Genomic DNA, 26084 nt, shown 5'->3' with positions numbered 1-26084 from the left:
TTACCATTTGAGCAGCAGCGATTGCTGAAGGTGACTCGGCTAGTAAGCCGTCAATTGCATTAACAGATAAAGAACTGTTCTTTTTTTTTGGGGGGGGGGGGAGGGGGGGGGTCGCACATGCGTTCTCGTTCATCATAAGGCTGCGGTCATTGTTTCTTTGAATTTTGAATGCACACTCATGTCGGTTTTATGCTTTGTGGGGGGCGCTTTTGTCTTGATGGGTCAGTATATATGTGTGTTACTCAAAATAAAGATCAGTTGGAAGTCAGCGCTTGTCTTCGTCGTTCTTTTGGTCCCTGCCTATGTACCCGCTGTAAGTGATGTTTGACCAAACTGAAGGCCATGAAATTCGGAGCTTTTCGGATAAATCCTTATCGTCAGTTGCAGGTTTTTTACCGCGAAGAAGAAAACCTTTTTTATAAAGAATGGTCCGACCGTCTTCGTTGTGGCGGAGTGTTTTTTTTTTTTTTCTCAACTTTTATTCAGGGCAAACACAACATTGTTCTGACTGTTGGGAGTCGCGTCAAAAAATTGATTAAAGCTAATGTGTGTGCAGAGCAGCGGCATTTGTAGGGTGCAGATCACTCTGTGTATACGCAGAGAGAATGTCTTCGTTTTTTCAAAGACAAACCAAGATTCGCAGTCATACTCGACATCGCAGTCGTCTCTAGCTATTTTTGATCGAGCTAATTGTGAAGGCCTTTTTTCTTAGTAGAATATCTCAGCAACAAATCTCAACGTAGATTTTTTTCTATTGTGAGATGGAGGATCTTTGGTGCACGTGAAAAACGAATAGCTTCCTGCAAGTATTTTGTTTGCACTGTGGAATAAAGAACATTCATTCAGTTCCATCCTAGACACTGTGCCTGCATTAGGCATAAATTTGTGCAACATCTCATCTATGTACGATATCTTTGAAAATTCTACGAGCGTAGTGACAAGTGTATATACTTATCTATCCTTTTCTCGGGGACTGCATTTCACCCGCTAACTTAACGTCGCAGCTCAGAGCAAGATGTGCCGGCATTATTTGGAACTTACTGGAACGTTATCGTTGTTTCTATATATTGTGTATGTTCCTGCCGAACCTTGTGCAATCAGATTATATGTGCGACAGAAATTGTGTGGTACTTTCCGGAAGGAACGTGGGCACACCGCTTACCCTGGAACTTTCGATGAGTCGCGTATAAAAGCCGATGCGCTTGACCCGCAGATCAAGTTTTCTACGATCGTCGACTGTGCTCACTGCTATTGTGTGCTTGGCTGACGTTTCTTTTTTTTCTGGGGGGGGCACGTGTTTGCCAAATAAATAGTTACTCTCGTGATTCACAGTTTTCGCTACTGTTTTCTTCACCGTCCCTACAACGCGACTATAGTTACTATATCGACCTAAGAGTATATTGTAGCGGGTACACGTATAAGATGGCATGGAATACCACAGACCCCATTAAACTTTATTTCCATCAATCATATATATATATATATATATATAATTACACTCCCGTTATGGCGATGGCGAACTCGATGGGACCGCGATAATCTGTTCATCTCATGAGAAGTTTGCGTAAAAGGAAATTATCCCCAAAACACCAAATCTACAATTCCTGGAATGCTCAAAAGACCACGCTGCGAAGTAATAAATCAACGGCATTTAATATCACAGGCCCGATGTAAAAATAAATATTTATTCAGTTTTCGTGATAGGAAGTTTGGCTTTATGCACTCAATGAAGCAATCGAGCATATTACCGGCGCTGTGCAAACCTGGGAGCAGTCACGAAAACCGACATTTCATCCAGGTTGCTCAGAAATTATTCAGCTCCTTCATCCCTGCCGGCTTCTCAGTCGTCGTCAACGCTGTTTGAGTTGTTCATGAACACATAAACACCGTCTACGTCGAAAGGACGGACTGATGGGCTAGTTCGATTTCATTTTATAATGTATGGCCCGAACGAGGCGCGCAATAAGACAGCTGACGGCAAAGATGTAACCTGCTTTGTTTCTCCTTTCTTTTTCTGTTGTACGGCTTTGTATATGTACTTACCAGGTGCAATAAACCTCTATTTGTTAGCCGCCCTCTTCGTCCTCTCTGTCATCTGCGGTTTCTCGAACAACGCGTTAATCATTAGCTTCTCGTGTAGCTTGCAAAGTCACGTACCTTGTCCAATCACATGTCCATTGACCAACCGCCCCGAAGTAGCCTGCCTATTTCAGCCTCTCGCTTAGCCATAAAAAGCAGACTTCAGTTCCGGCTTGCGGAGGTTTGGCTTAACCTAATAAGCGCTTCGCTTTATTCAAATTTGTTTCCCTTTTGTTCTATGGGTAACCTACAAAATGTTTATACCTGGTTCCTCATGTCCAAAATTTTGACTTAACCGAGTTCGCCTTAACGGCAATCTGCCTAGCTATAGTTCAGGCTTACTCACAATGATACTTCGCCGTAGATCCACTGCTCGTTCTTTTTCTCTTTTCTCTTTTTTTCAAACGAGACACGTACAGTTTCACAGAATCTCATGTGCTGGCGGGGAAATGTCATGCTATGCAAATAGCAATCAATAATGAGCTCCATTAAAGGAAAGAAGCTGGAAAGAAGATGTTATATCACGACGCCGTTTGAGGTTATTGAGACCTCCTTAATATATCCACATGTGCAGAAACAGCTCATCACGAAATACATATAGTGCCTTGACGCAGGTGGACATGGGTTATTTTATTGGTACGATTCCTTTTCTTAATTTATATGTGGAATCGTTTCTATTTCCTAGAAACTCATGCTTCTCTCTCGCTAGCACCACACAATACAAAGTGAACTTTTGTGCTTTCGTGACGCCATATCTAGACGTGTTGACTCGGCCTTCTCCGTATTCCAACAGTGACGTCTTCTGCTGTTAAGACACCAAGTCCTTTCTTAATGGTCAAGGGATCCTGCAAGATGTGAAAAGATAAGGACATGCATTTCACAATGTTCCCGATCTGTAGAATATTTATTATCTACTCTTAATTATCATATTTCTTCACAGAAAGAACTCCTTCGAATAGTTCCATAGTGTTGTTCCTTTCCACAAAACTTGGTCCACTCCCCGATAAAAGCAACTCCAGTTCGAGTTAGCGGCAGCCAAGAGTATAATGACTCTGTATGCCAAACAAAATTTTTTAGGATGCTAGCTGCGTGCATGCGTGAACAGAGAAGCGTATACGCACCTTTGTTTTATCTGTGCGAACGAACTGAACGCTATGTAACGAATGAAGCAGGCACAGCTTGACGGACTGAAGGGCGAGGCGCATCCCAATGCAGTTCCGTGGCCCAGCACCGAAAGGAAGATAAGTGTATGGTTGGACAGAGTCTACGTTCTCGTCGCTGAATCTAAGGAAGAAAGAGAAAAAGAGAGCAACATCTTTTTGAGCGGCGCTTACTGCTGTAAGGATTGTTTGTATAACAAAAATAGGACGAAACAACCCTGGTTGCTACGCAAACATGTGTCGCCATCTCGCTTTTGGGGGTGCTTATTTGTGGCACTGTGCTGCACTATGTGTCAAGCGCAGAGTTCCTTTTACCACCATGCTTTACCCGTACGCGGGAGCCAGCCGGTACTTCTGTCTCCACTTCCGCAAGGACCAGTTCGGAACACTGTGCAGCGTCTCAAAAACAGTGTCTGCGTTTTCGACCAAAAGCGCAGCGTCTCCATGACAGCGTCTGACACGAAAAGATAGTCAGACACAAATATATCGCGATTAGTTCCCAAAGAAAGCTAAGCACTTTAGGATTTGGTAGTTTCGCTGGAAAGTGTTGGAATCTCAGCGCTGACGCCCGTTGTTGCAAATGGGTCGCAAGCCCCAAGGGTAGCGTTGGCCTGGCGGCCTGGGGCAAAACTGGAAGCATCCGAAGGTCCCGGCAAAGCATGAGTCGACTGGTAACAGAACAACTTGTTTATTCTAACATCGCAAAAGAGCGGGGGGTCAGGTCGACCGAAGTGGAGAGACGGGAGAGCACGTAACTCAACGGAAGAAATCGGAGCCCCTCTCTCGGCGTCCGGGAGCAGCTGCTTTTATACTCTCGCAGTTGAGGGCAAGAGGAAGGCCTCGTGACGAGGCCACGTGACGGCGGGGCACGGACACGCTGAGAGACATGTTGAGACGAGTGTAGTGACGCATCCGCCGAGCCGGCGCCGGTCAGACCTCCTCGCTTCACACTTGGGGAGCTCCTCTCCCCGGCTGCCGCGCTTTGACAAGCGTGGGCACCAACATGCACACACACACACACGCACACACGAATACACGTGGCATCGAAACATGCCTGGACGCGCTTGGCGGGGAGGCGTTGAGGCAGCGCTCAACGGGCCAAAATGTCCGCCGCTTTGAATGAAGCCCCGGCGTCCGTTGCATCCGCGCCGGCTATACCGCGCGTCGTAGGCGAAACGTAACAGACCGCCCCGCCGGGGGAAGGAGATCCCGATGGTCAGGGGACTGCATCCGCTGTCCGGAGGGATGTCGCTCGATGATGCTCATAACCTGAAGTCGGGCGTCCTTCGGCGTTTCTTGAGCGCAGCGCACAGAGAAGGCCTCGTTCTCTCGTTCAGGTTCACACAGGACACTGCAAAGTGACTTCGGGAGAGTTGACATTTTTGTTCTCGTTCCCGGCAAGCGTTAGAACTACGCCGAAACTCAACCGCTCAGTCAGCAAGCACGAAACAACCCTCACCAAGTCCTGCCAGGCTCTTTCCCCTTTTATACCACTGCCTAGCTCCTTACAGTAGTCTAGCAGCACTCAGAACGCGTCCACAAATTGGAAAATTGCACTAGAAAGCACGTCATCACTTTGAAACACTACACAAAAGCAATATGTTAAAAATCCTGCCTCAGGAAGAAAAACATCAGTAACAAATAACTTTGCGGCTGATTCTTACGTTAGGGGCTTCGACTTAAGCCATCGGCGTTACCGTTGAGACTCCCCTTTTTGTAACGCACCTCAAAGGAATGTTGTTGCAAAGCGAGGCTCCAGCGCAGGAGGCGGCCATTTGTGGAAGAGATGGCCTGCAGCCATTGGAGAGGGCAGTGATCCGTCTCGAAGCATGCGAAGCGGAGATCGCAGCGAGCGACCGTACACTAGCTCAGCTGGCGCAAACCCCGTAGCCATATGCGGCGCGGTCCTTAATGCCAACGTCACCCCAGGCAGACACAGCTCCCAGTCAGTTTGTTGTTCAAACCACAATGCTCTCAACACGCGCTTCATGACGGAGTGGAGCTTCTCAACGGAATTCGACTGTGGGTGGTACACTGAGCTGTGTAACAGCTTTACCCCGCACCTTTCGAGAAAGGCTGTCTTCAAAGCGCTCGTAAACACCGTGCCCTGATCTGACTGGATTTCCGCAGGAAAACCAACTCGCGCAAATATGGACAGTAGTGCATTTACTATCTCAACTGAGCTGAGTTCTTTAAGCGGCACTGCTTCAGGGAACTTTGTCGCTGGGCAGATCACAGTCAAAATGTGTCTGTACCCCGTGGCTGTTACCGGCAGAGGTCCCACTGTATCAATAACGAGCCGTCTGAAAGGCTCCGTAATGATAGGTACCAACTTCAACGGCGCCTTCGATTTGTCCCCTGGTTTGCCCACCCGCTGACAGGTGTCGCATGTCTTCACAAAGTGGTCTGCGTCCCGAAAACACCCTGGCCAATAGTACTCTTGCAAGAGACGGTCCTTAGTTTTCTTAACTCCTAGGTGTCCGGACCACGAACCCCCATGCGACAAGCGCGACAGATCCTGACGATAGCACTGAGGCACGATCAGCTGATCGAACTCCACTCCCCTGCGGTCTAGATACTTCCGGTACAGGACCCCACCTCTTTCCACAAAGCAAGCATTTTTCTTGGCGATACCTTCCTTGACAATGCAGCGTATGTTTTCTAGGCTGCCATCCTTCTTTTGCTCGGCTATCAAAGCCGACCGGCTGACTTTTAGCAACCTATTAAGTCCGTCTGACGTAGGCGCGATGAGCAAATCTGCAGATAGCTCTTCTAACTTTCCCGCATCGGGAATTTCCTCTCCAGTATCTAGTGCCTTTAACGCTACAGGCTCAATTTTATTCAGTTTGGACGTGCTCTGAATATCAGCTTGCTGCGCCTCTGACCCTTTCTCATTGTTCGACAACGTCGGCCCCGCAACTACCGCCTTTGCAGCGAGCTCCCGAACCTTCGATCTGGTTAAGGCCTGAACGCTAGCCTCACCAAACAAAAGCCCCTTCTCGCGCAGGAGGTGATCGGACCTGTTCGAAAATAGGTACGGGTACTGGGGGGGCAGCATAGATGACACTGCGGCCTCCGTCTCAAGCGCTCCGAAAGGTCCTTCAATAAGCACTTTGGCTACGGGCAGACACACGCTATGAGCTTCCACGGCTTGCTTGATCCATGCGCACTCGCCCGTGAACATATCGGTTTCTACGTAAGAGGGGTGAACTACATCCATCGTAGCTGCGGAATCGCGAAGCACTCGGCACTCTTTCCCGTTCACGAGGAGGTCTCGCATGTAAGGCTCGAGAAGCTTCATGTTCTCGTCAGTGCTGCATAATGACAAAAACACGACTTTTGTTTTTGTTTCCGGACACTGCGCCGAAAAGTGACCCGGCTTCTGGCACGTATAACAAACGCGCGCTTGCCTCGTCTCGAACCGCTTTCTGCGTTCGGCTTCGGCTGCCGCCGTCTCCTTACGTTCGGTTGGACTGCTTTGACTCGCATCCGCACTACGTGTGTCCCCCTTTGCTCTCATGGGCGTGAACTTCGGCCTCTCAAACTTGGAACCAAATTCACCCTTTTGACCGTCCTTAGCTCCGCGAGCCCGACGCGTCACAAACTCCTCGGCTAGCTCAGCGGCTCTAGCCACCGTACTAACGTCTGGCCTATCCAAGACCCAGTACCGCACGTTCTCAGGTAACCGACTATAAAACTGTTCTAGCCCGAAACACTGCAGAACTTTCTCGTGGTCACCAAACGCTTTCTCTTCTTTGAGCCACTCCTGCATGTTTGACATAAGCCTGTAGGCAAACTCTGTATATGACTCACTTCTGCCTTTCTCATTTTACCGAAACTTCCGACGGAACGCCTCCGCTGACAGCCTGTACTTTTTTAGCAGACTCGATTTCACTTGGTCGAAATCCTCTGCCTCCTCTCTCTTCAAGCGAGCGACTACGTCGGCCGCCTCGCCGGGTAGCAAAGTGAGCAAGCGCTGTGGCCACGTTTCCCGAGAGAACCCCTGCTTCTCGCACGTTCGCTCAAAGTTAACCAGGAACAAACCAATGTCCTCTCCAAGCTTAAACGGCCGCATCAGGTCAGTCATCTTGAACGATACTCGTTCTCCTGCACCGTGTGCCTGACTTCCATTACGAGCGCGTTCCATCTCTATCTCGAGACGCTTCATTTCCAAAGCGTGTTGACGGTCGCGCTCTTTTTCTTGTTGCTCTCGCTCTTTCTGTTCTTTAAGCTCGCGCTCCTCTTTCTCTTTCTGTTCTTTAAGCTCGCGCTCCTCTTTCTCTTTCTGTTCTTTAAGTTCGCGCTCCTGTTTCTCTTTTTGCTCTTTAAGTTCGCGCTCCTGTCTTTTTGCCCGCTCCTCAATGGTCTCAAGGCATTCCGACAGCTCGTCATCCTCAGCTTCTAACTCAAGAATAGCCCTTAGCAGTTCTGGTTTTCTGAGTTTGTCTGAGACATGCAGACCCAACTCTCTTGCAAGCTCCAGCAATATCGGTTTGCGCAACGACTTCAAATCCATGGCTGCTCTGAATGCTGCTTTCTCTACTGCCTACTATTGTCTTGCCGCAAACTAACCCGGCAGCAACGACAACCACAATTACCAGCTCTGTTTCTGACACTAACAAAAGCCTGGCAAAACTCAGAAGAAGAAAGTCCCGCACTCACCAAACCTCGCAGCCAAGAATTCAGCGCAGTCGTTCCGCTGCAGGCAACCAGTCATCACACAGGGCTCGTTGCACTGCTCCCGGATGGTCGTTGTGCTGCTCAGCATACAGTCAACCGCATATCTTCGCTGCTGGCCTCCGTTGTCGCGATCTCACCGCTGGCAGACAGTTGTTGGAATCTCGGCGCTGACGCCCGTTGTTGCAAATGGGTCGCAAGCCCCAAGGGTAGCGTTGGCCTGGCGGCCTGGGGCACAACTGGAAGCATCCGAAGGTCCCGGCAAAGCATGAGTCGACTGGTAACAGAACAACTTGTTTATTCTAACATCGCAAAAGAGCGGGCAGTCAGGTCGACCGAAGTGGAGAGACGGGAGAGCACGTAACTCAACGGAAGAAATCGGAGCCCCTCTCTCGGCGTCCGGGAGCAGCTGCTTTTATACTCTCGCAGTTGAGGGCAAGAGGAAGGCCTCGTGACGAGGCCACGTGACGGCGGGGCACGGACACGCTGAGAGACATGTTGAGACGAGTGTAGTGACGCATCCGCCGAGCCGGCGCCGGTCAGACCTCCTCGCTTCACACTTGGGGAGCTCCTCTCCCCGGCTGCCGCGCTTTGACAAGCGTGGGCACCAACATGCACACACAAACACACGCACACACGAATACACGTGGCATCGAAACATGCCTGGACGCGCTTGGCGGGGAGGCGTTGAGGCAGCGCTCAACGGGCCAATATGTCCGCCGCTTTGAATGAAGCCCCGGCGTCCGTTGCATCCGCGCCGGCTATACCGCGCGTCGTAGGCGAAACGTAACAAAAGGCACTGCATTGGCAGCGATAGCAAGGTCTAGTGCTGCTTTTCAACTCATCGGACGGTGTTGTGACTATACGTGAGTGTGAAATGTTAACGCAACGTAGCAGGCAAGGCAGCTACTGCTGGCCAGGAGGAACAGCGCTCTGGCAGTTAGTTACCAGGCGTCTCACAAAGCGGGCGGTATCAGAAGCGCCGCCAGTACATGGCGGTACAGACGTTTCACCTCGCTGGTGTGCGAGGTGAGACGGATATGTATGTATGTATGTATGTATGTATGTAATTAAATTATTGGGTTTTACGTGCCAAAACCACTTTCTGATTATGAGGCACGCCGTAGTGGAGGACTCCGGAAATTTTGACCACCTGGGGTTCTTTAACGTGCACCTAAATCTAAGTACACGGGTGTTTTCGCATTTCGCCCCCATCGACATGCGGCCGCCGTGGCCGGGATTCGATCCCGCGACCTCGTGCTCAGCAGCCTAACACCATAGCCACTGAGCAACCACGGCGGGTGTACGTATGTATGTATGTATGTATGTATGTATGTATGTATGTATGTATGTATGTGTGTATGTATGTATGTAGGTATGTATGTATGTATGTATGTATGTATGTATGTATGTATGTATGTATGTATGCATGTATGTATGTATGTATTATAAAGGAGGTTTATTGGGGTTCGCAGCGACCGCCGGTTCTACGATGCACCGAGCACAGTCCCCGAGCTCGAGCTTCTCCTGCGCGCTTGATGCTGCCGATGCTGCTGACTGCGCGCATGTTCGTCATCTTCCTTACAATGGCCCCGCGGAAATAAAGGAGCCATCCTGGCGACTTAGTTTTCTGGAAGGACGGTAGAATTGTGATACGGCTTGAGACGCTGAACGTGAACGACTTCGCGGTTACGACGTCGCATGTCGGACGGCGGCGTTAGCGGCTCAACCAGGTAATTAACGGTTGATGTTCTCTCGAGAACGCGGTATGGACCGTCGTACTTCGGAAGGAGCTTTGAAGCGAGCCCAGGCGTGCGGTGTGGCACTAACAACCAGACGAGAGCGCCCGGGAGAAAAGTGGGAGTCGAGTTCTGGGCATCGTGAACGGCTTTTTGGCGGTGCTGGTCGTCCGAGGTGAATCGGCGGGCAAGCTGCCAACATTCCTCTGCTTCTCTGGCGGCTTCCGAGATCGGCAGGCATTCGGATGGGTCCGGCCGGTAGGGCAGAATGGTGTCGATGGTGTGCGAAGGATGACGGCCGTAAAGAAGGTAAAAGGGTGAGAATCCGGTAGTGGCCTGAGTCGCGGTGTTGTAGGCGTAGGTGACAAACGGAAGAACTAGGTCCCAATTAGAGTGATCAGGTGAGACATACATGGTGAGCATGTCACCAAGAGTTCGATTAAAGCGTTCCGTGGTACCGTTAGTCTGTGGGTGATAAGCAGTGCATTTACGATGAACAATAGCGCATTCAGCAAGCAGTTGTTCGATGACTTCAGATAAGAAGGCACGGCCTCTATCGCTTAAAAGTTCACGTGGACCTCCATGACGAAGGAGAAATCGGCGAAGTAGGAAATTGGCGACCTCCTGCGCTGTAGCATTTGGTAGAGCAGCAGTCTCCGAATAACGGGTTAAGTGGTCTACCGCAACGATTATCCACCTGTTGCCGGCAGGAGTCAACGGAAGTGGCCCGTAGAGATCGATGCCCACGCGATCAAAGGGTCGGGATGGGCATTGTAAAGGCTGGAGTTCACCGGCGGAGTTGTGCGGTGGCGCTTTCCGGCGTTGGCACTCATGACAAGAGCGGACGAACTTTCGAACGAAATTATACATTCCGCGCCAGTAATAGCGGTGTCGAAGTCTTTCGTAGGTCTTGAAGACTCCCGCATGGCCACACTGAGGGTCGACGTGGAACGAGGAGCAGAGCTCTGATCGCAAGATTCGCGGAATGACGAGTAACCAGGTGCGTCCCTCTGGGGCATAGTTGCGTCGATATAGTAGCTGGTCGCGAATCGCAAAATGAGGCACTTGGCGCCGAAGCGTGCGTGACGCTGGAACTTTCGACGTATCCGAGAGAAGGTCGAGCAGAGATGCAGTCCAGGGATCATTACGCTGTGCAGCAGCGATAGTGTCAACGTCCAGAGAGGATAATGTGCACTCGCAGAGGGAGTCGTGACTGGCCTTCGGGGGAAGCGGTGATCGGGATAGCGCGTCAGCGTCGGAGTGCTTTCGCCCGGAACGGTACACCACGCGGATGTCGTATTCTTGGATTCGCAATGCCCAGCGGGCAAGGCGGCCCGATGGATCTTTGAGCGTCGACAGCCAACGTAGTGCGTGGTGATCGGTCACTACGTCAAAAGATCGGCCGTATAAATATGGGCGAAACTTGCCAAGCGCCCACACAATGGCCAAACAGTCCTTTTCGGTAACGCTGTAATTGGTCTCCGCCTTGGTTAACGTGCGACTCGCGTATGCGACGACGTATTCTGGGTGGCCAGGTTGACGCTGTGCCAACACAGCGCCAAGGCCTACACCGCTTGCATCGGTATGGATTTCGGTTGGCGCTTGTGGGTCAAAATGGCGAATGGGTGGCGTCGTGAGAAGACGGCGCAAGGTTGTGAAGGCGTCGTCACACTCTGGAGACCATGATGAGATATCTCGGGCGCCACCAAGGAGCTGCGTGAGAGGCGATATAATTGACGCAAAGTTTCGAACGAATCGCCGGAAGTAAGAGCAGAGGCCGATAAAACTGCGTAGCTCTTTCATAGTAGCAGGTTTTGGGAACGCAGTAACAGCACGTAGCTTCTCGGGATCCGGGCGAATGCCCTCCTTTGAGACGACATGGCCTAAAATTGTTAGCTGACGAACAGCAAATCGACACTTCTTCAAGTTAAGTTGCAACCCGGCGTTGGTCAAGCAAGTGAGTACGTGCTGGAGGCGGAGCAGGTGGGTTGGGAAATCACGGGCGAACACTACAATGTCGTCAAGATAGCAAAGGCATATTTTCCATTTGAGGCCACGTAGCACATCATCCATCATTCTTTCGAACGTAGCAGGCGCGTTGCAAAGTCCGAAAGGCATGACGGTGAATTCATACAAGCCGTCTGGCGTAACAAAGGCAGTTTTCGGGCGATCGGCCTCTGCCATCGGAACCTGCCGGTAGCCTGACCACAAATCCAGCGAAGAAAAGAACTCGGCTCCCTGCAAACAGTCCAGAGCATCATCGATGCGTGGTAATGGGTAGACGTCCTTCAGCGTGATCTTGTTCAACCGTCGAAAGTCAACACAGAAGCGGATGGAACCGTCTTTGTGACGAGGACCACAGGAGAGGCCCATGGGCTTTGGGAAGGTTGAATGACGCCTCGACGGAGCATGTCATCGACCTGGTCTGCAATGACGCGACGTTCCGTAGCGGACACACGATATGGTCTTTGTCGCAGGGGTGAGTGAGTGCCAGTGTCGATATAATGCTTGACTGTCGATGCACGGCCAAGGGAGGTTTGCGCAACGTCGAAAGAAAGGCGGAAGTGCTGAAGGATTGCGACAAGTTGAGATCGCTGCGAAGGCGTCAGATCTGCGTCGATGAATGGGCTGAACACACCAGTCGATGTTGAGTCTGGTACGGAGAGTGCACTCAGTTCATGGGCAGCAGTAGAAGACACTTCGTCGAGGACGGAGACAATTCGTGTGGAATCGACCGACTCGACGTAACCAAGGCATTCGCGGCGGAGCAGTGATAGCGGCGATGAAAGATGATTGTAAATGGGCATCGTGCTCACACCGGCGGCAAGGCCAAGAGTTGCAAAGGGCAAAGGAAGCGCTTTTCGGGTAACAAAGTGATGAGAGGGCATGAAGAAGACCGTCCTATCGTGTATGGTACTACAGAAGACTGGTACGAATGCTGGCGAGCACGGGGGATACAGGTGTCTTCTGTCACGACAATTTTAGCGGCAGGATGAGCATCGACCGAGGCCAGGTCACCAAGGTGGAAAAGTTCAATCTCAGCCCGAGCGCAATTGATGATGGCATTGTGGCGTGAGAGAAAATCCCATCCTAGAATAACGGCGTGGGAGCACGATGAAAGAACTATGAATTCAATCGTGTACAAAACGTCCTGTATGATCACACGGGCAGTACAAGCAGTGGTAGGGCGAATGGGTTGAGCACTCGCCGTTCGGAGCGACAATCCAGACAGAGACGTCGTCACTTTGCGAAGCGAACGGCAAAACCTGGCATCCATAACTGAAATAGCGGCACCGGTGTTGACTAAGACGACTGTAGCGACATCTTCGATAAACACATCAATGACATTGGCAGGTAAAGGAGGAGGACTTCGGCATGTCGACACTTGCGCAGTTCTTGCCTCAGGAACTGCGTCGTCTAGTTTCCCTCTTCGTTAGAGACGGGTCGTCGACGCATAGGGGAAAGCGATCGACGACGTGGGGAGGGTGACCGGAGTCGTTCGAAGCGAGGACGGCGATCAGTCGGGGAGCGAGCTGGTGATGGGCCGAAGGGTTCGTAAGGCGCATTTGCATCAGGCGGCACATAGGGCGCTCGGCGATCGTCGTCGAACGCCTGCGATCGGCGGCGGCAGAACCTTGCGACATGAGCGGGATACCTACATGCGAAGCATATAGGGTGATTGTCCGGCGTACGCCACGGGTTAGCGACGGCAGTGGTGGTCCGGGGGACGGGAGGGGGAGGGTGGTGCACAGGCTGCTGGAAGCGACGCACGGGCACACTGCGAGGTGCCATTGCAGCAACCGTAGCATAAGTGACTGGTGTAGTCACGACATCCTGCTGGTGAATAGCCGGCAGCGCTTCCGCGACCTCTTCATGGATCACGTTACGGTTATGAGACGGCAAAGTGCTGGCAGACTCCTGAGTGACGGACACCAGAGATAGCTGTCGTGCGACTTCTTCGCGGACGAAATCCTTGATTTGCGTTATCAGGGAGGCTTGTTCTGGGCCGGTGGTAAGGCTGCAGAGTGATGCTGCATTTGGTGTGGGATGTCGCCTTGTCAGAGCTCGCTGCTTACGCAATTCATCATAGCTCTGGCACAAGCTGATGACGTCGCCAACAGTGCGCGGGTCCTTGGCCAGAAGCATTTGGAACGCGTCATCGTCGATTCCCTTCATAACGTGCTTGATCTTTTCCGCTTCCGTCATGGCAGCGTTCACGCGCCTGCACAAATCGAGAACGCCTTCTATATAGCTGGTGAATGTCTCACCCGTGTCCTGTGCGCGTGTACGCAAACGCTGCTCGGCTCGGAGTTTCCTGACGGCGGGTCGGTCAAATACTTCTGTAATGGACGTCTTGAGCGCCGACCACGTTCGTATATCCCTTTCATGATTTCTGAACCAGAGACTGGCCACGCCCGCGAGGTAGAATGAGACGTAAGCCAGCTTGTCCGAGTCATTCCATTTGTTGTGAACGCTCACCCGTTCGTAGGATGACAGCCTCTCTTCAACGTCGTTGTCGTCGGTTCCGCTGAAGATGGGAGGCTCCCGCTGGCGAACGGTGCCAGCGCAAGGAACGGGTGGCGATGGAAGAGTCTGCTGGTCGGCGTCCGGCATGGCGGAAAGTAGCGTCCGAGAACGGAGTTCCAGGATGGTAGAGTGGAACGTTACCCAGCACGGCTCCACCACGCATTTTCGTCATCTTCCTTACAGTATGTATGTATGTATGTATGTATGTATGTATGTATGTATGTATGTATGTATGTATGTATGTATGTATGTATGTATGTATGTATGTATGTGCGCGTGTGTGCGTGTCCGCGTGCGTGTGTGCGTGTCCGTGTGGGTGTGTGCGTGTCCGTGTGCGTGTGTGTGTGTGTGCGTGCGTGCGTGCGTTTGTGCGTGCGTGCGTGGCACACTCCACGCTATTCTTGGTACTTGCCGTTCAGGTCTGAAGCTTTCAGGATCGGGGAACAGCTCCGGGTCGTGATGCATCGCATAAACGGGGATCATAATAGAGCACTCTTTCGGAAGCTTGATACCCGTGTCGCCAAGAGTGTAGTCATCGTAGCCTGACCGTTCAAGCCTGAAACAAAAAAACATGAAAGCTTTCTATCACGATGATGTGGCTGAGTTCAAGCTTCAAGTGAAGTTGAGTATGAGACCTTTGCGGCAGGAGCAACCAAATACCATTATCATCAGACCAAGCGACCAGCCTTTAGTTACACTTCAAATTCTGTGGGTCATTCTTTTTTTTTTTTCTGTAACCATAAAAATTGGCGATTGCAGAGTTTACCTAAGGTGCATAAAATGCGTGTGTTTTTCAAAACATGACTGTAGAGCTTTCTAATAAAGGTCGAAATGTCCGCGTATTTCTAGATTTTAGCAGGTAAAGCGCAAATAAAACACGGAAAGCAGGAAGAATGATGAGATACAGAACTACTTCAAACTATATATATTGCACAAGGAAATCCGTATGCAGTACGTGCATTCACCATTCATAGTCACAGTGCATGCGTCAGAAAAGATTCGCTATCTAGGTAGTTGACCAACACCACTGCCTATCGAGGCGACGTCCGAGCCGCGAACTAAGATAAAAGTCACGCCCACGTAGAAAACAACGCTGTGACAACAACCATTGCCAATCGAGCGTCCTCTCGATGGCCAGTGGTGTTGGTCATTTAAATATCGGATGTCTTCTGAAGCGTGCGCTGTGGTTATGAATGGTCAATCCACATATACGGGTTTTCTTGCGCAACAGGCTTAGTTGGAAGTATCTCTCTGTCCTGATGCTTTCCGCTCGCCCTGTTTTATTTCTACTTTATCAGACTTAAAATATCGCCGTACCAACTAGCTTTCATGCAGACCCTAGTTCAGTATAGTTCTATATACTCCAATACCTGCTGCGTTTTGGCGAACAACGTTTCGTTTACAAGCAAAGTTTATAACGGACAAAGAACATGCGCTTATTATAATTTTTTCTACACTTATTTGACGTTAAAATGACAAAATTATTTAGCTGCCTAAGCTCTTGAGTTCAGCTCCAGGAATAGTCTTAATTATTGCGAAGCTTTCTTTTCTTTATTGCCGTATTTCACCTGCTCACCTTGTTAGAGGCGGGAACAAGCGTAACGCTTCCGATACCACGCAGTGCATGTACTTCAGCTTGGATATGACGTCCAAGCTGGGCTCCGGGCCCTACGCAAGATCAGTACAGCTGTAGTTGCGGCAATGTTTTGGATCAGGAACCTGTCAGGCACGTATGTAAGGTGTGCTTTCGGGCTCTGAGCCATTGTTTAAAACAGAGGCAAATGGATATTAGAGTCTATACTACAATGCACTATATGAAGCACGGCAAAATAATGCCTACTTTGTCAACATAGTCATGCTTTAGTTCCTTTTGCGCTAAGGCCGTACAACAAAATTCAAAGTATAGCTGCGCCACTTTTGCACGAGAACAAAGGCGAAGAGCAGACACGTACAAGTACTGAGCTGGAGAAGCAAGACACTGCAGTTTTGGCTAGTTCAAATATAATGCAGCTCTCCGCCAAATTTTAACTCACCTTGAAAGGTACCCAAAAAGTTCAGGTGCGCACTGGCCTTTCAGTAAGCTCAGAAGAAAATATTTCAGTTTTGCCGTTAATATGGAAATTAACGTCGGTCTCTTGCACTGGCATGAGGCAGATATCTTTAACGGAACCATTCAAGCTATGCACCCAAGTTGTGAAGTTCCTCGTAGTTTTCAGACCTGACAAAGGGTACTTGGTGACCTGAAGCGGGACGAATGTGCTTACACAAGCGTGCCCGATTGCGATGATGCGCAGTCAGAAATCTACTTACATTCGCCGCAATGCAATCGTCCACTTCTTTTCGCAGCTTTTCTTGGACGTTGGGATTGAGAGCAAGCAGGTAGGTGGCGAAGGCTATCGTTGACGACGTGGTCTCTTGACCGGCCAGAAAGAAGAGCACGCACTGCGCCATGGCTTCGATTTCACTCAGACCTTCGGGACAGGAAACATGTGCCAGGCTCTCAAGAGATATTTCAAGAAATCAATTCAACGGCTGTTCGGCCGCACTAAAATACTGTACGAAAATTATTCGACTTCATCGTTCTCAGACAAAACGAGCGTTCGATTGCAATGTAGAAAGAATAGCCTGGAGTTCGACGTTAACAGAAAGTTACAATTATTGCATTGCGAAACGGCAGCATTGCATTCTAGCATAATAAATACTTTAGGGAACTAAAATGTTTTTTATCGTTTATGTGACTTCTATTTTCTTTTTCACGGAATTTTGCCATTCACCTTCATTGTTTTATTGTTGAATTCCGCCAAAATACCCTGTTGATACCTACGCACTAATTACCGTTATTTCCGGCATACTGTATTAATCAGGGTTACATTTGTCCTTGATTTTATGAATTTACAATCGTACTATTGTATAGTATACAGGGTGTCCCAACTATCATGCACCAAGATTTAAAGATTTGCGAGTGCAACGTAGCTGGACAGAACCAAAGTAATGTTGTTTGCCGTCGCTTGGAGATACCCAGGTTATTTTCTGCATTCCGCCAAATTACATAATTACACTTAATTATTGATTCATCTTGTCGAATATTATAATTAGGTAAAAAGTGTCAATGAAAAAATTGTAGAGCAACAAGAAAAGCTCCCGATACAGCTTTCCGTTCCGCAATACGTGCTACATAAAAGTGTTTTTCTCAGCGTGAAAGACAAACCGCGAATTTACGCGACGTTGCCTCGCGACTGGACACTCGAGGCATTTTCCATAGCGAGTCCGAGTCCATATTTCTCTCACAAAACTGCTTGTAATTCAAGGAATAAAATCACACCCGCGATATACCGGTTTTCTTTTTGTAATGTCCAAATTCTTTCTAAATTGCCTATGGCACATAGCACAATTCTAACCCTTGATTTAAATTACTGGATGAGGCGACCATCACTTCTATGAGGAATCAACCTAACATAACATTAACGTAATTACCCAAACGTGTATCCGCTTGAAACGAATTCCCTGGGCGGCACCAGCTCCGAGATATTAATTTTCAAAGTGTACGGCGAAATGCATTGGTGTTCCAGTTACCTTTGTGCTTCAATGCATGAAAAGCGCTTTCTTGAAAGAAATAACTGGAACGCCAATGTCTTTCGTCGGAAACATTGAAAATTATCTCGAAACTGGTGCAATCCAGAGAATTCATTCCAAGTGGATAGGCCTTGTGAACTCCCCGCCTATAATTCGTATAGATTTAAATATGCGCCGTAATGCGATTAAATTAAACGATAAATAGCGGAATTGTGTTAATTATTAAATTAAGCGTTTTGATTTTTTTGTACAAGTAATGACCACCTGATCGAGTACTTTAGATTAAGGGTTGGCATTCTGCTATCTTCCACAGACAATTTCCAAAAATTTTGAACCTGCAAAAAAATATCACCCGGTATTAGCCCATCGACATTCGGGAAATGCCATTTTTAGACACATTATATTCTCCACAGACTAATGTTTTATACATAACGCAGCTCCCCGTTTGTAAGACGCTTCTCTGGCTGTATACATGAACATGCCTGATATATTTCAGATTAACTTATATGCATGCGTTTTAAATGAAGTAATACTTATTTGTATGGTTCTGACTAATAAAAGTCGAGACCCTTGAATAGCCTTATTCTATTCGCTAATAGTGAGACAGTAGTCACATACACTTACAGAGACTTGGGGCCAGGCCAGAACCTCCAGCAACCCAAAAGACCGCTTCACTAATGAGACCTATTAAGTTGATACACATATGCAAGTGTAAAAAGCGCTGCCGTTGCTTGAACGCTAGCTTTGTCATAGAACGGTGGAAATGTACGTAATGTCGATTATCACGTACGTTTAGTGCTCTTCGTCGTCTCTGGCTTATTTTCCGAACCAACGTCGAATAGTTTGCTCTCTGGGTCTGCTACGCCATCATCACTTGAAGCAAGGCTACCTTCCTGAGCATCCATCATGAGCTGCAAAAAATCTTCTTGACGCTAAAAAGAAAAGGCACAAAGTCATTACAATAACTTTAGTTGTTGTTGTCATCGTCATTTTATTGTATCACCAACTCCAGCCATGCTGTTATGATAAACCGTAAAAGAATTCTAAATAAAGGTAGCTTAGCGTCGTCCATAGCGAAATAAGTTTTTCAAGGTGTAAAATTTGCGAAATACACAGATCTCGGACCCTTTTCGTCTCCTTTCTTTAGTTAATTGAAAGCTGTAACGATTAGCACCATTGAAGCTGAGTGACCTTGAAAGTGACCTTAACAGGATAGTTTTCTTTAGCGATTCGCCTTACTTCGCGGTTTGTATGTTTCTGGCCGTGCCAATGTCACCCTCAAGGTCACATAAACGGCCAGAAACATATACAAACCACACCGTGGGCAGAAGAGCTGAATATAAATATCGCTTTAATAAAGCACTACTCTACCACTCTAAAGTGTTCTGCGCTTATTTTCAAACGGTTTCAAACGGTTCCAACGATCCGGGTTTTTTTTTTTTTTTTTCTTACTGCAAGTTCGCTCCTCCTTTCTCCCTTTTTCTTTTCCTATTGTTATTCTTCGTTTTGCATTCTTCAGTGTTCCTGAGCGTTTCGTGTTAATTCTGCCGCCTTCACTTATTTGTTATTGCAAAAGGATGTTCACTAATTTCTTATTGAATATGTTGTTTACTTATGTACTGTAGACTATTTTATTGTTCTCTCCGTGTTCTGTTGCTGCCGGTTTTTATATATGGGGGTGCCCCCCTCTGTCAAGCCAGCCATAGGCTTTTTGGATGCACCCCTAACATCCCTGATGTTGAAATAAATGTATTTGTATTTGTATAACTGCTGTCTTGGAAGAATGAAATGTGATATGGAGTTAAAATCTGCCGTAAACTGAGGCCATGGTATTTGTCATATGTGGGCGAAGCCATTCAAGGGCTTGGTTCATTCACGGGCATTGAAATTTGTTTACTACAATTGCCCGAAAGGAACAGACCGCTTCAGATAGTGCAGTTATTCTTCAAAGTCACACAAGTCTGCCCTGCATTTTTTATGCATAACACACATCTGGTATCCTAAAGAAAAAATATGCGTTGAGTTTTCTCCTTCCACTGATGCGCTTGAACTGGCGAGTATAGCTTATGACGCACGCTGCAGCTTTTACATTGTGAAAGCCGGAACTACCGGCCACCGACAGTCCAGGCTTTACGCATAATTCGCGGACGGTGAGTAAGCCAGAACATATAGCGTAGACAGAATGTCAACAAAATTAGTAAAACCTTATACGTACAAAACCTTCCTGACGCCTCTCGTTTATGATGCGCTGACAAACATTTTTGAAGTACTCAAACTCGCTGCCTGTTGCTATTCTAATGCTGAAGTACTTCACGAGTCCCGGAAAAAGCACTGAAAGAGATCGATGTCATTGTCAATCAATGTATAATCCTTCATAACGGGGTTTAAAAGAAAAACAACATCCAATTACTTTTTGAATGGTTGTGCATTTATGCACATAATTCAAATATTTTCTAAATTTTAAAGCGAGACATTTTTTGCTAACCATTGCCGGGTGCAGTAGATCCTTCGCACACTGTATCAAAACTTCTTGTCCTTACAGCGAATATCTATACTGTGTGCACCAGCAATCATTATCACCGGCTTCCTTTCTTATATTTTCTTGTGCGAGTGCTTTGGGAAAGTTCCTTTTTTTCCTTTTCAAACTCGTAAATGGAAGAAATACATACCTGCAATAAGCAGCCTCAAGGACACTCTTGCGGAAAATGCTTTGCTGGCTTGCGTCACAAACTCGTTGGTGGCGTCTGTGTGGGAGTCAAGTCTTGTGCCGAACGCGCACCTTGCGATCACGTCGAGTGAGTAATGACCAAAGAACCTGCCAAAAATTAGTGCAGTGCTAAGGGAACGATTTTGTTATTTGCACTGTACATTGAAATGCGCAAAAAAAAATATCGTCCGTGGTTTGTCTCCAACCCATATATTTCGCATAAATATTATACGTCAACGCATGTCTGACAAAGCGTTCCAGGCGCTTAAGAGCGGGCGAAACCTAGTTTCACCAAATAAAATGCATCAAGGTGGCGCTAATGCCTACAAGCATGAAAGTAAATAGTCGGAGTCGCCAATATGCTTAATAGTCCGTAACGATGAGTATACTGTCCATACGGCTCTCGCTGTATAGCTTTGGCAGGCCCTAGTCGGTATTTTCTTCTTGATAGAGTTCTTATTATTATTAGTAGTAGTGGTAGTATAGTAGTAGTGAAAGAAGCAGCGCGCCTTCCAGCCTTCCGATTTTTGTGACCTTCATGCCTAACTTTAATATTTTCCTGAAAGTAGTTACAGAAAAGTTTCAATGACTGAACAAGAACTTTTGTATCTGTTGTATGTTCCGTCATTCTGTAATCTTTTTTTGTGTTTCTCCACTTTTGCTTTGTATTCTCTTCGTGTACACATTTTATGCTCTGTTAAAATCTGTATTCGCGAAATTATTATTCCTTTTTTTATGTGTGCGCGCGTGTGTACGTATGTAAGTGTGTGTGTGAGATTGCATTCTTCTCCCTGTGCATTGTTTTGCCGATTGCGCCAGCACCAAGACCCTCGAGGTTGTTCCTGGGCACTTTAATAAACACCTTTAACTGATTATTATTATTATTATTATTATTATTATTATTATTATTATTATTATTATTATTATTATTATTATAGTAGTTGTAGTACTAGTAGTATAGAAGAATACGCATATTTTCGTATTTACAGGCGTTACTAATGTCATAGGATTTTTTAGTATGTTTAGCTATGTTTGATTATTCACTTTTGCACTTACCTGCAGCACATTCACCGCTCATCGAGAAGTGTGACCTAGCTCAGGCGCACGCAAGGAGGGCACCTCTCGCCTTGTTGTATTAAGTCTTAACTTTCGAAGAACATGTTTCAAGCATCGTTAATGCATACGACAGGAAGTTAGGCCCCATATCAAGGGTGACTAAAAAGTTTACGAATGTGAACTGCGTTACTCTCTTGTATTTTCCTTTTGTCCGCTCGAAGTTAGAGTTTAGTTCTGTTGCATGGAGCTGTAGTAAATGGACCAATGTTGCAAAAATTGAATGTGTTTAGCGACGTTTCATTCGTATCCTGTACGCTCAATTTCTTGGTCACCGTGTATTTCATTCCTATGAGCATGTCTAGCGCATGGTAAATATTACACCCCTAGAAAAAAATCGGAAATGCCTTGATTACTTATTCTTGTATAAACTAATTGACAACCACTCCTCCTTTACGTAGTCACTGTCAGCTGTAACGTTCTGCGTGCCTCAACCTAACTTGCGTAATCCTAGCATTTTCTACCTGAATTCCTCTTGCACCTCTACCGCTATAACACGTCTTGTAACACAACAAAGTACCTTTCGTCGTGATCTTGACATATTCAGCTCTACTATTTGCTCAGTATCTTACTTCTGTATTTGATTAGTTCAATTTTCTGTCGCACTTTGTATCGCTGTTCATTAAGATATTCTCTTTTGTTTTTCGGTTTTATGTCCGTTGTGTAACACAAGTGAACCAATATTAAGGCGTAAATCTGTTCTTGGGCACTTTCACAAAATAAACAAATGAAATGATATGAATGAAATGAAAAGTAGATTTTGGAAATTATGATGAGCGCGGTATGTGTATTCAGTGTTGTGTTATTTCTCGCTACCCTTACTCTTTAACTCCGTCTTTCTATCCCTCTTTCTCTCTCTCAATATTAGTGCGTGTGTCGTCATTCACCAATGGTCTGGAGTCGCATAGTAGTGACACTACAGTTTTCACTAGAACTATGGTGCCTCGCTCCTCACCTTCAGCTTATTCAAAAGGATGCCGATAAAAGCATGAGTTGCCAATTTCTTCAATACGTCAGGGGCTTCATAAATAATGCCACAAGGTGCACTGGTAAAGCTACAGATAGGCGATTCTGTAACGAGTTGACTGATTATTGATTTTGTGGTGCTTAACAAGGGGCACTTGCGTTTGTGTGTGGGGATGGGAAAGACTGGCGTAAATTAGTTTTCTTTATTTACGCGATAAAGTTAAGGTGCCCGTGTCGTACAATATGCGGCGAAAAATAGCGTATACATTTACTCATATGTATATTCCACACCTTGCTACATGACGTGCGTTGTTTGCGGGTTACACTGCCGCCCTATTCTATCACGAAAGTTGCTCATACCTTGTCCCACAGCCTTTACAATGTTATTCCTCGGAATTTTGAGCATGACGGCCCACAAACAAGTGTCATGAAACAAAACACCGACAGCGCATGCCTCTTATGTTAAATCTTCTCCGACTGAAGTATTAAGTGGCGGCGAAGTAACAACAGAAACCTTAAACTGACGCAATTCTTTTCCTTTTTTTTTTTTTGGCGTGGCTGTGCACTACTTTAAGACCGGCCCGCGCACGCAAGAGGCCACGTTTCTGCCAGAAAGCTCGCCTTCGTGCATAGCGTTCGCCGCCAACGTTTCCCAGTAAACACTGCGGTCGCATAAGCTGCATGCAGTTGCCGGGAAGCATGAGAAGCATTCAGGGATCTTTAATGCTAACGCGATACACTCTTAACGGCGAAGCTTAAGTGTCCTCCAATTTTCCTTTAGTGAGAGATCGCTGCAAGAGCGTTCTTCGCTTTTTGCAGTTGCTGGGAGTAGTCAGCAGTAGAACGACATAAGCCTTTGAGCCGCCGCGGTGGGTGCTATCGGTGCGCGATACCCCGCTCACCTTTTGACATCGATGTCATCGTTTCTCTCCGCAGCTTCTTTGAGATGCTTACATGTCGTTCTCGCGCAATCTTGAATCAACGCGTTCATCTGCAAAACATCCGACAACCACTGGTTTATAAGTATATACACACACACATTTTTGTAACTGCGACTCACATTGTTTGTATTGTGACATTGTTTGCATTCTACGTGAAATGGGATAGCAGGCGCCAGCATATCCTAAGTTTCATATATTAAACACAAACACACGCACACACACATTTGCCATGGGTAGAAAAAGGGTGAAGAGGTCAATGTCCAGTGAAGGAAATGTAACACGTGCCTCGTACACCGGGAAATGTGGAGAAATTATTGTTTTTTGTTTATAGCGATAACATTTATATTATAGACATTCCAGGCGAATTTCCGCCATCGCCATTGGCATCGCCTTGATGTTCTGAAGAAAGTCCAAGTGCGATAACATCGCGGTCGCCCGCCGTATTGAGTATGCGCGAGCGAAGGCTTGCGAGAATGAGCCTAGTAGGCTGGTAGCTTGATAGGGTGGTGCCTTCTCGCGCTCGCAAGGGAGGAAGGCGCGGAGGGTGAGCGCGGTCTTCTCACACGCACAAGCGGGGGGGGGGGGGAGGGGGAGCGGGTGAGATGTGCGCGCTCTAGGAGGACGGGGTTGTGCGTGTGTGTGTGTGGGGGGGGGGGATGTACTCTAGCTGCGATGGCTGAGCGCGACCGCGCGCGTCCTATCTCGGAGGCAACCTGCGCTCGCTTCGAAGGCTAGCAGATCTGAGATAGCTGATGGCTTCGTGTGCGGTGTGTTCCCAAGAGCCTAGTTCGCCTCTGCTGCTGCCTCTTTTCATCGCGCCAGTGTTCTGACAGTAAGGGTCCGCGGTCATCGAGTGAGATGTGCTTGTGTTTGCATGTGCGCGCTTGACAACGTGCTCGTTAATTCAGTTAGCAAGCGAATATTTACAGCAGTTTATGCAGTTGACAAACGAGTGGCCTTACTTCGTATAGCTGTCTAATAATTAGCTGTCGAAATCAATGCTCCGCCTTTCAGGTGAACGTGTGGCTTTTTCTTTTCTTGTCAAACGGCAAGCGTACATAAGTGATGTATGCATATAAGTAAAATCTTGGTGCACTCATCGAAAGAATGCATCTTTTGAGGGATATTCGACAATATCGAGCAAAACATTGCTGAATCAACTTTCTGTAAGAAAATGTTGACGAGTCTCGTCTAGTTTCTCCTGAAAAACCTTACAGCAGATAGCATTATACTGTGTTCTGTGTAACAGATTCTTACTTTTCCTGCACCTTCGCGCTACCACACGTCAGCCGTTTGTGGGTACAATAAGAATTGTTTTAGTTTCCTTGCCTGCTCGCGCTAAAACAGCAGTAGTTTTCATCAGTCGAAGCTCACCCTTCCCATTTATACGGCGGTCATTCAATGAACATGGCATTGGATGACCTACTTCGGTGGTGCTATACACCTCTATTACCCCCAATAGGACAACAAATCTTCGCAGAAGTAAACCGCCACCTTTTGCACAAGAGATAAATTTCGCTAATGACACAGTGTGATCTACACAAACGCAGGTGATGAGAAAAATGTCGGACGCGTCGCGTCAATCAGACCGACGACGCACCCTGATGTCCAAGACGCTCGCAGCTATGGGGAAGAACCAACAGAATTTATTATTTTAGCTTCAAGCCATCCACGTTGTAATAATGGTTGTTAGCAATATGACAAACATTGGCGCCGAGGAGATTTGTATACACTCGTTCAACGATGTAAATAGGTTGAAACACGTTCTAAACCCGATTTAAAAACACGTTTTAAAACACGAAGAAGCGATTCACGGGCTTCGCATGTTATCCCATTTCGATATCAAAGTCTGCTGGGTGTGGGGTCGTGGTCTCCACTAATAAGCATAGCCGACAAAGCCATCCACGACCTCACGCCTACTTCCCTTTCCTGTGACCCTCGTTGCATCCCAAGCCAGAAAATATCTTCTACGACGGGACACTCATTCTCTAACCCCCCGTGTGTCTGCTGCTTTCCTCGTAATCTCTCTCAGGTGGAAGAAGTATCTGTCCGAGGATTTCGAGCTGGGGATGGCTTTGCCACTTCCGTAACCTGGGCCTGCGGCTCAGTGGCTGAAGACGTTAAATTGCCGGTGAGCTCTGTCCCCGCGTTTAAAGCGGATTCTTGCCATCTGATGTAACCGTGTTCGGGGGCAAAGGCCACATGAGAAAATGTGTTTAGAGGGGCGGGGATACGGACAAATTATCCAAGACTACGAATAGTTAGTTATAGGCTATAAGTTCCACAGGCTACTCATGCGTCTTCTTCGCGAAGAAAGACTGAACGCATTTACTTGGCCCCCCATACTATGCTGTGCAGACAAAAAAAAAGAAACAATATTTCTGCACATTGAAGCTGGCACTCAAAGAACTGTGGTGCTTAGAACAGTGGTGTTGACACGACAGTGCAGTTGCCAACACGTTTCTTAGTTTGTTCCCACGTGGTATCAGTATGTCTTAAAGAAGGATTCCCCATGTGCGACAGACCCTTGCAGTTGCTATCAATGTCCCACGGTTGCTGTCACAAAAAAAAAACAGTATCCGGTTACACTATGATGGATAAT

General features: G+C 47.5%; 2 protein-coding genes across 3 annotated transcripts in view; one reads left to right on the top strand and one right to left on the bottom strand.

Moving 5' to 3' along the window:
- LOC129385062 (uncharacterized) overlaps positions 1 to 26084 on the top strand; it is a 254450-nt gene that overhangs the window by 179051 nt on the left and 49315 nt on the right. For both annotated transcript variants that reach the window (XR_011894792.1, XM_072288281.1), the window contains exon 3: positions 25515 to 25613. Coding sequence is in view for 1 of the 2 variants with exons in the window: in XM_072288281.1 (XP_072144382.1) it covers positions 25515 to 25613 (99 nt within the window). In the remaining variant the exon portion in view is untranslated. The remainder of the gene's footprint in view (positions 1 to 25514; positions 25614 to 26084) is intronic.
- Positions 2691 to 26084, bottom strand: part of LOC126532066 (cytochrome P450 3A24-like) — a 33618-nt gene continuing 10224 nt past the window's right edge. The window contains exons 6-14 of the mRNA XM_050179759.3: positions 23444 to 23532; positions 20425 to 20570; positions 19971 to 20086; positions 18546 to 18687; positions 16493 to 16653; positions 15759 to 15850; positions 14595 to 14738; positions 3201 to 3363; positions 2691 to 2924 (exon numbers count right to left, since the gene is read on the bottom strand). Coding sequence (XP_050035716.3) covers positions 2835 to 2924; positions 3201 to 3363; positions 14595 to 14738; positions 15759 to 15850; positions 16493 to 16653; positions 18546 to 18687; positions 19971 to 20086; positions 20425 to 20570; positions 23444 to 23532 — 1143 coding nt within the window. The 3' untranslated portion in view covers positions 2691 to 2834. The remainder of the gene's footprint in view (positions 2925 to 3200; positions 3364 to 14594; positions 14739 to 15758; positions 15851 to 16492; positions 16654 to 18545; positions 18688 to 19970; positions 20087 to 20424; positions 20571 to 23443; positions 23533 to 26084) is intronic.

This window comes from Dermacentor andersoni, chromosome 5 (genome assembly GCF_023375885.2).
Source record: "Dermacentor andersoni chromosome 5, qqDerAnde1_hic_scaffold, whole genome shotgun sequence".
Lineage (NCBI taxonomy): Eukaryota > Metazoa > Arthropoda > Arachnida > Ixodida > Ixodidae > Dermacentor > Dermacentor andersoni.
This window is presented reverse-complemented; position numbering and strand designations above follow the sequence as displayed.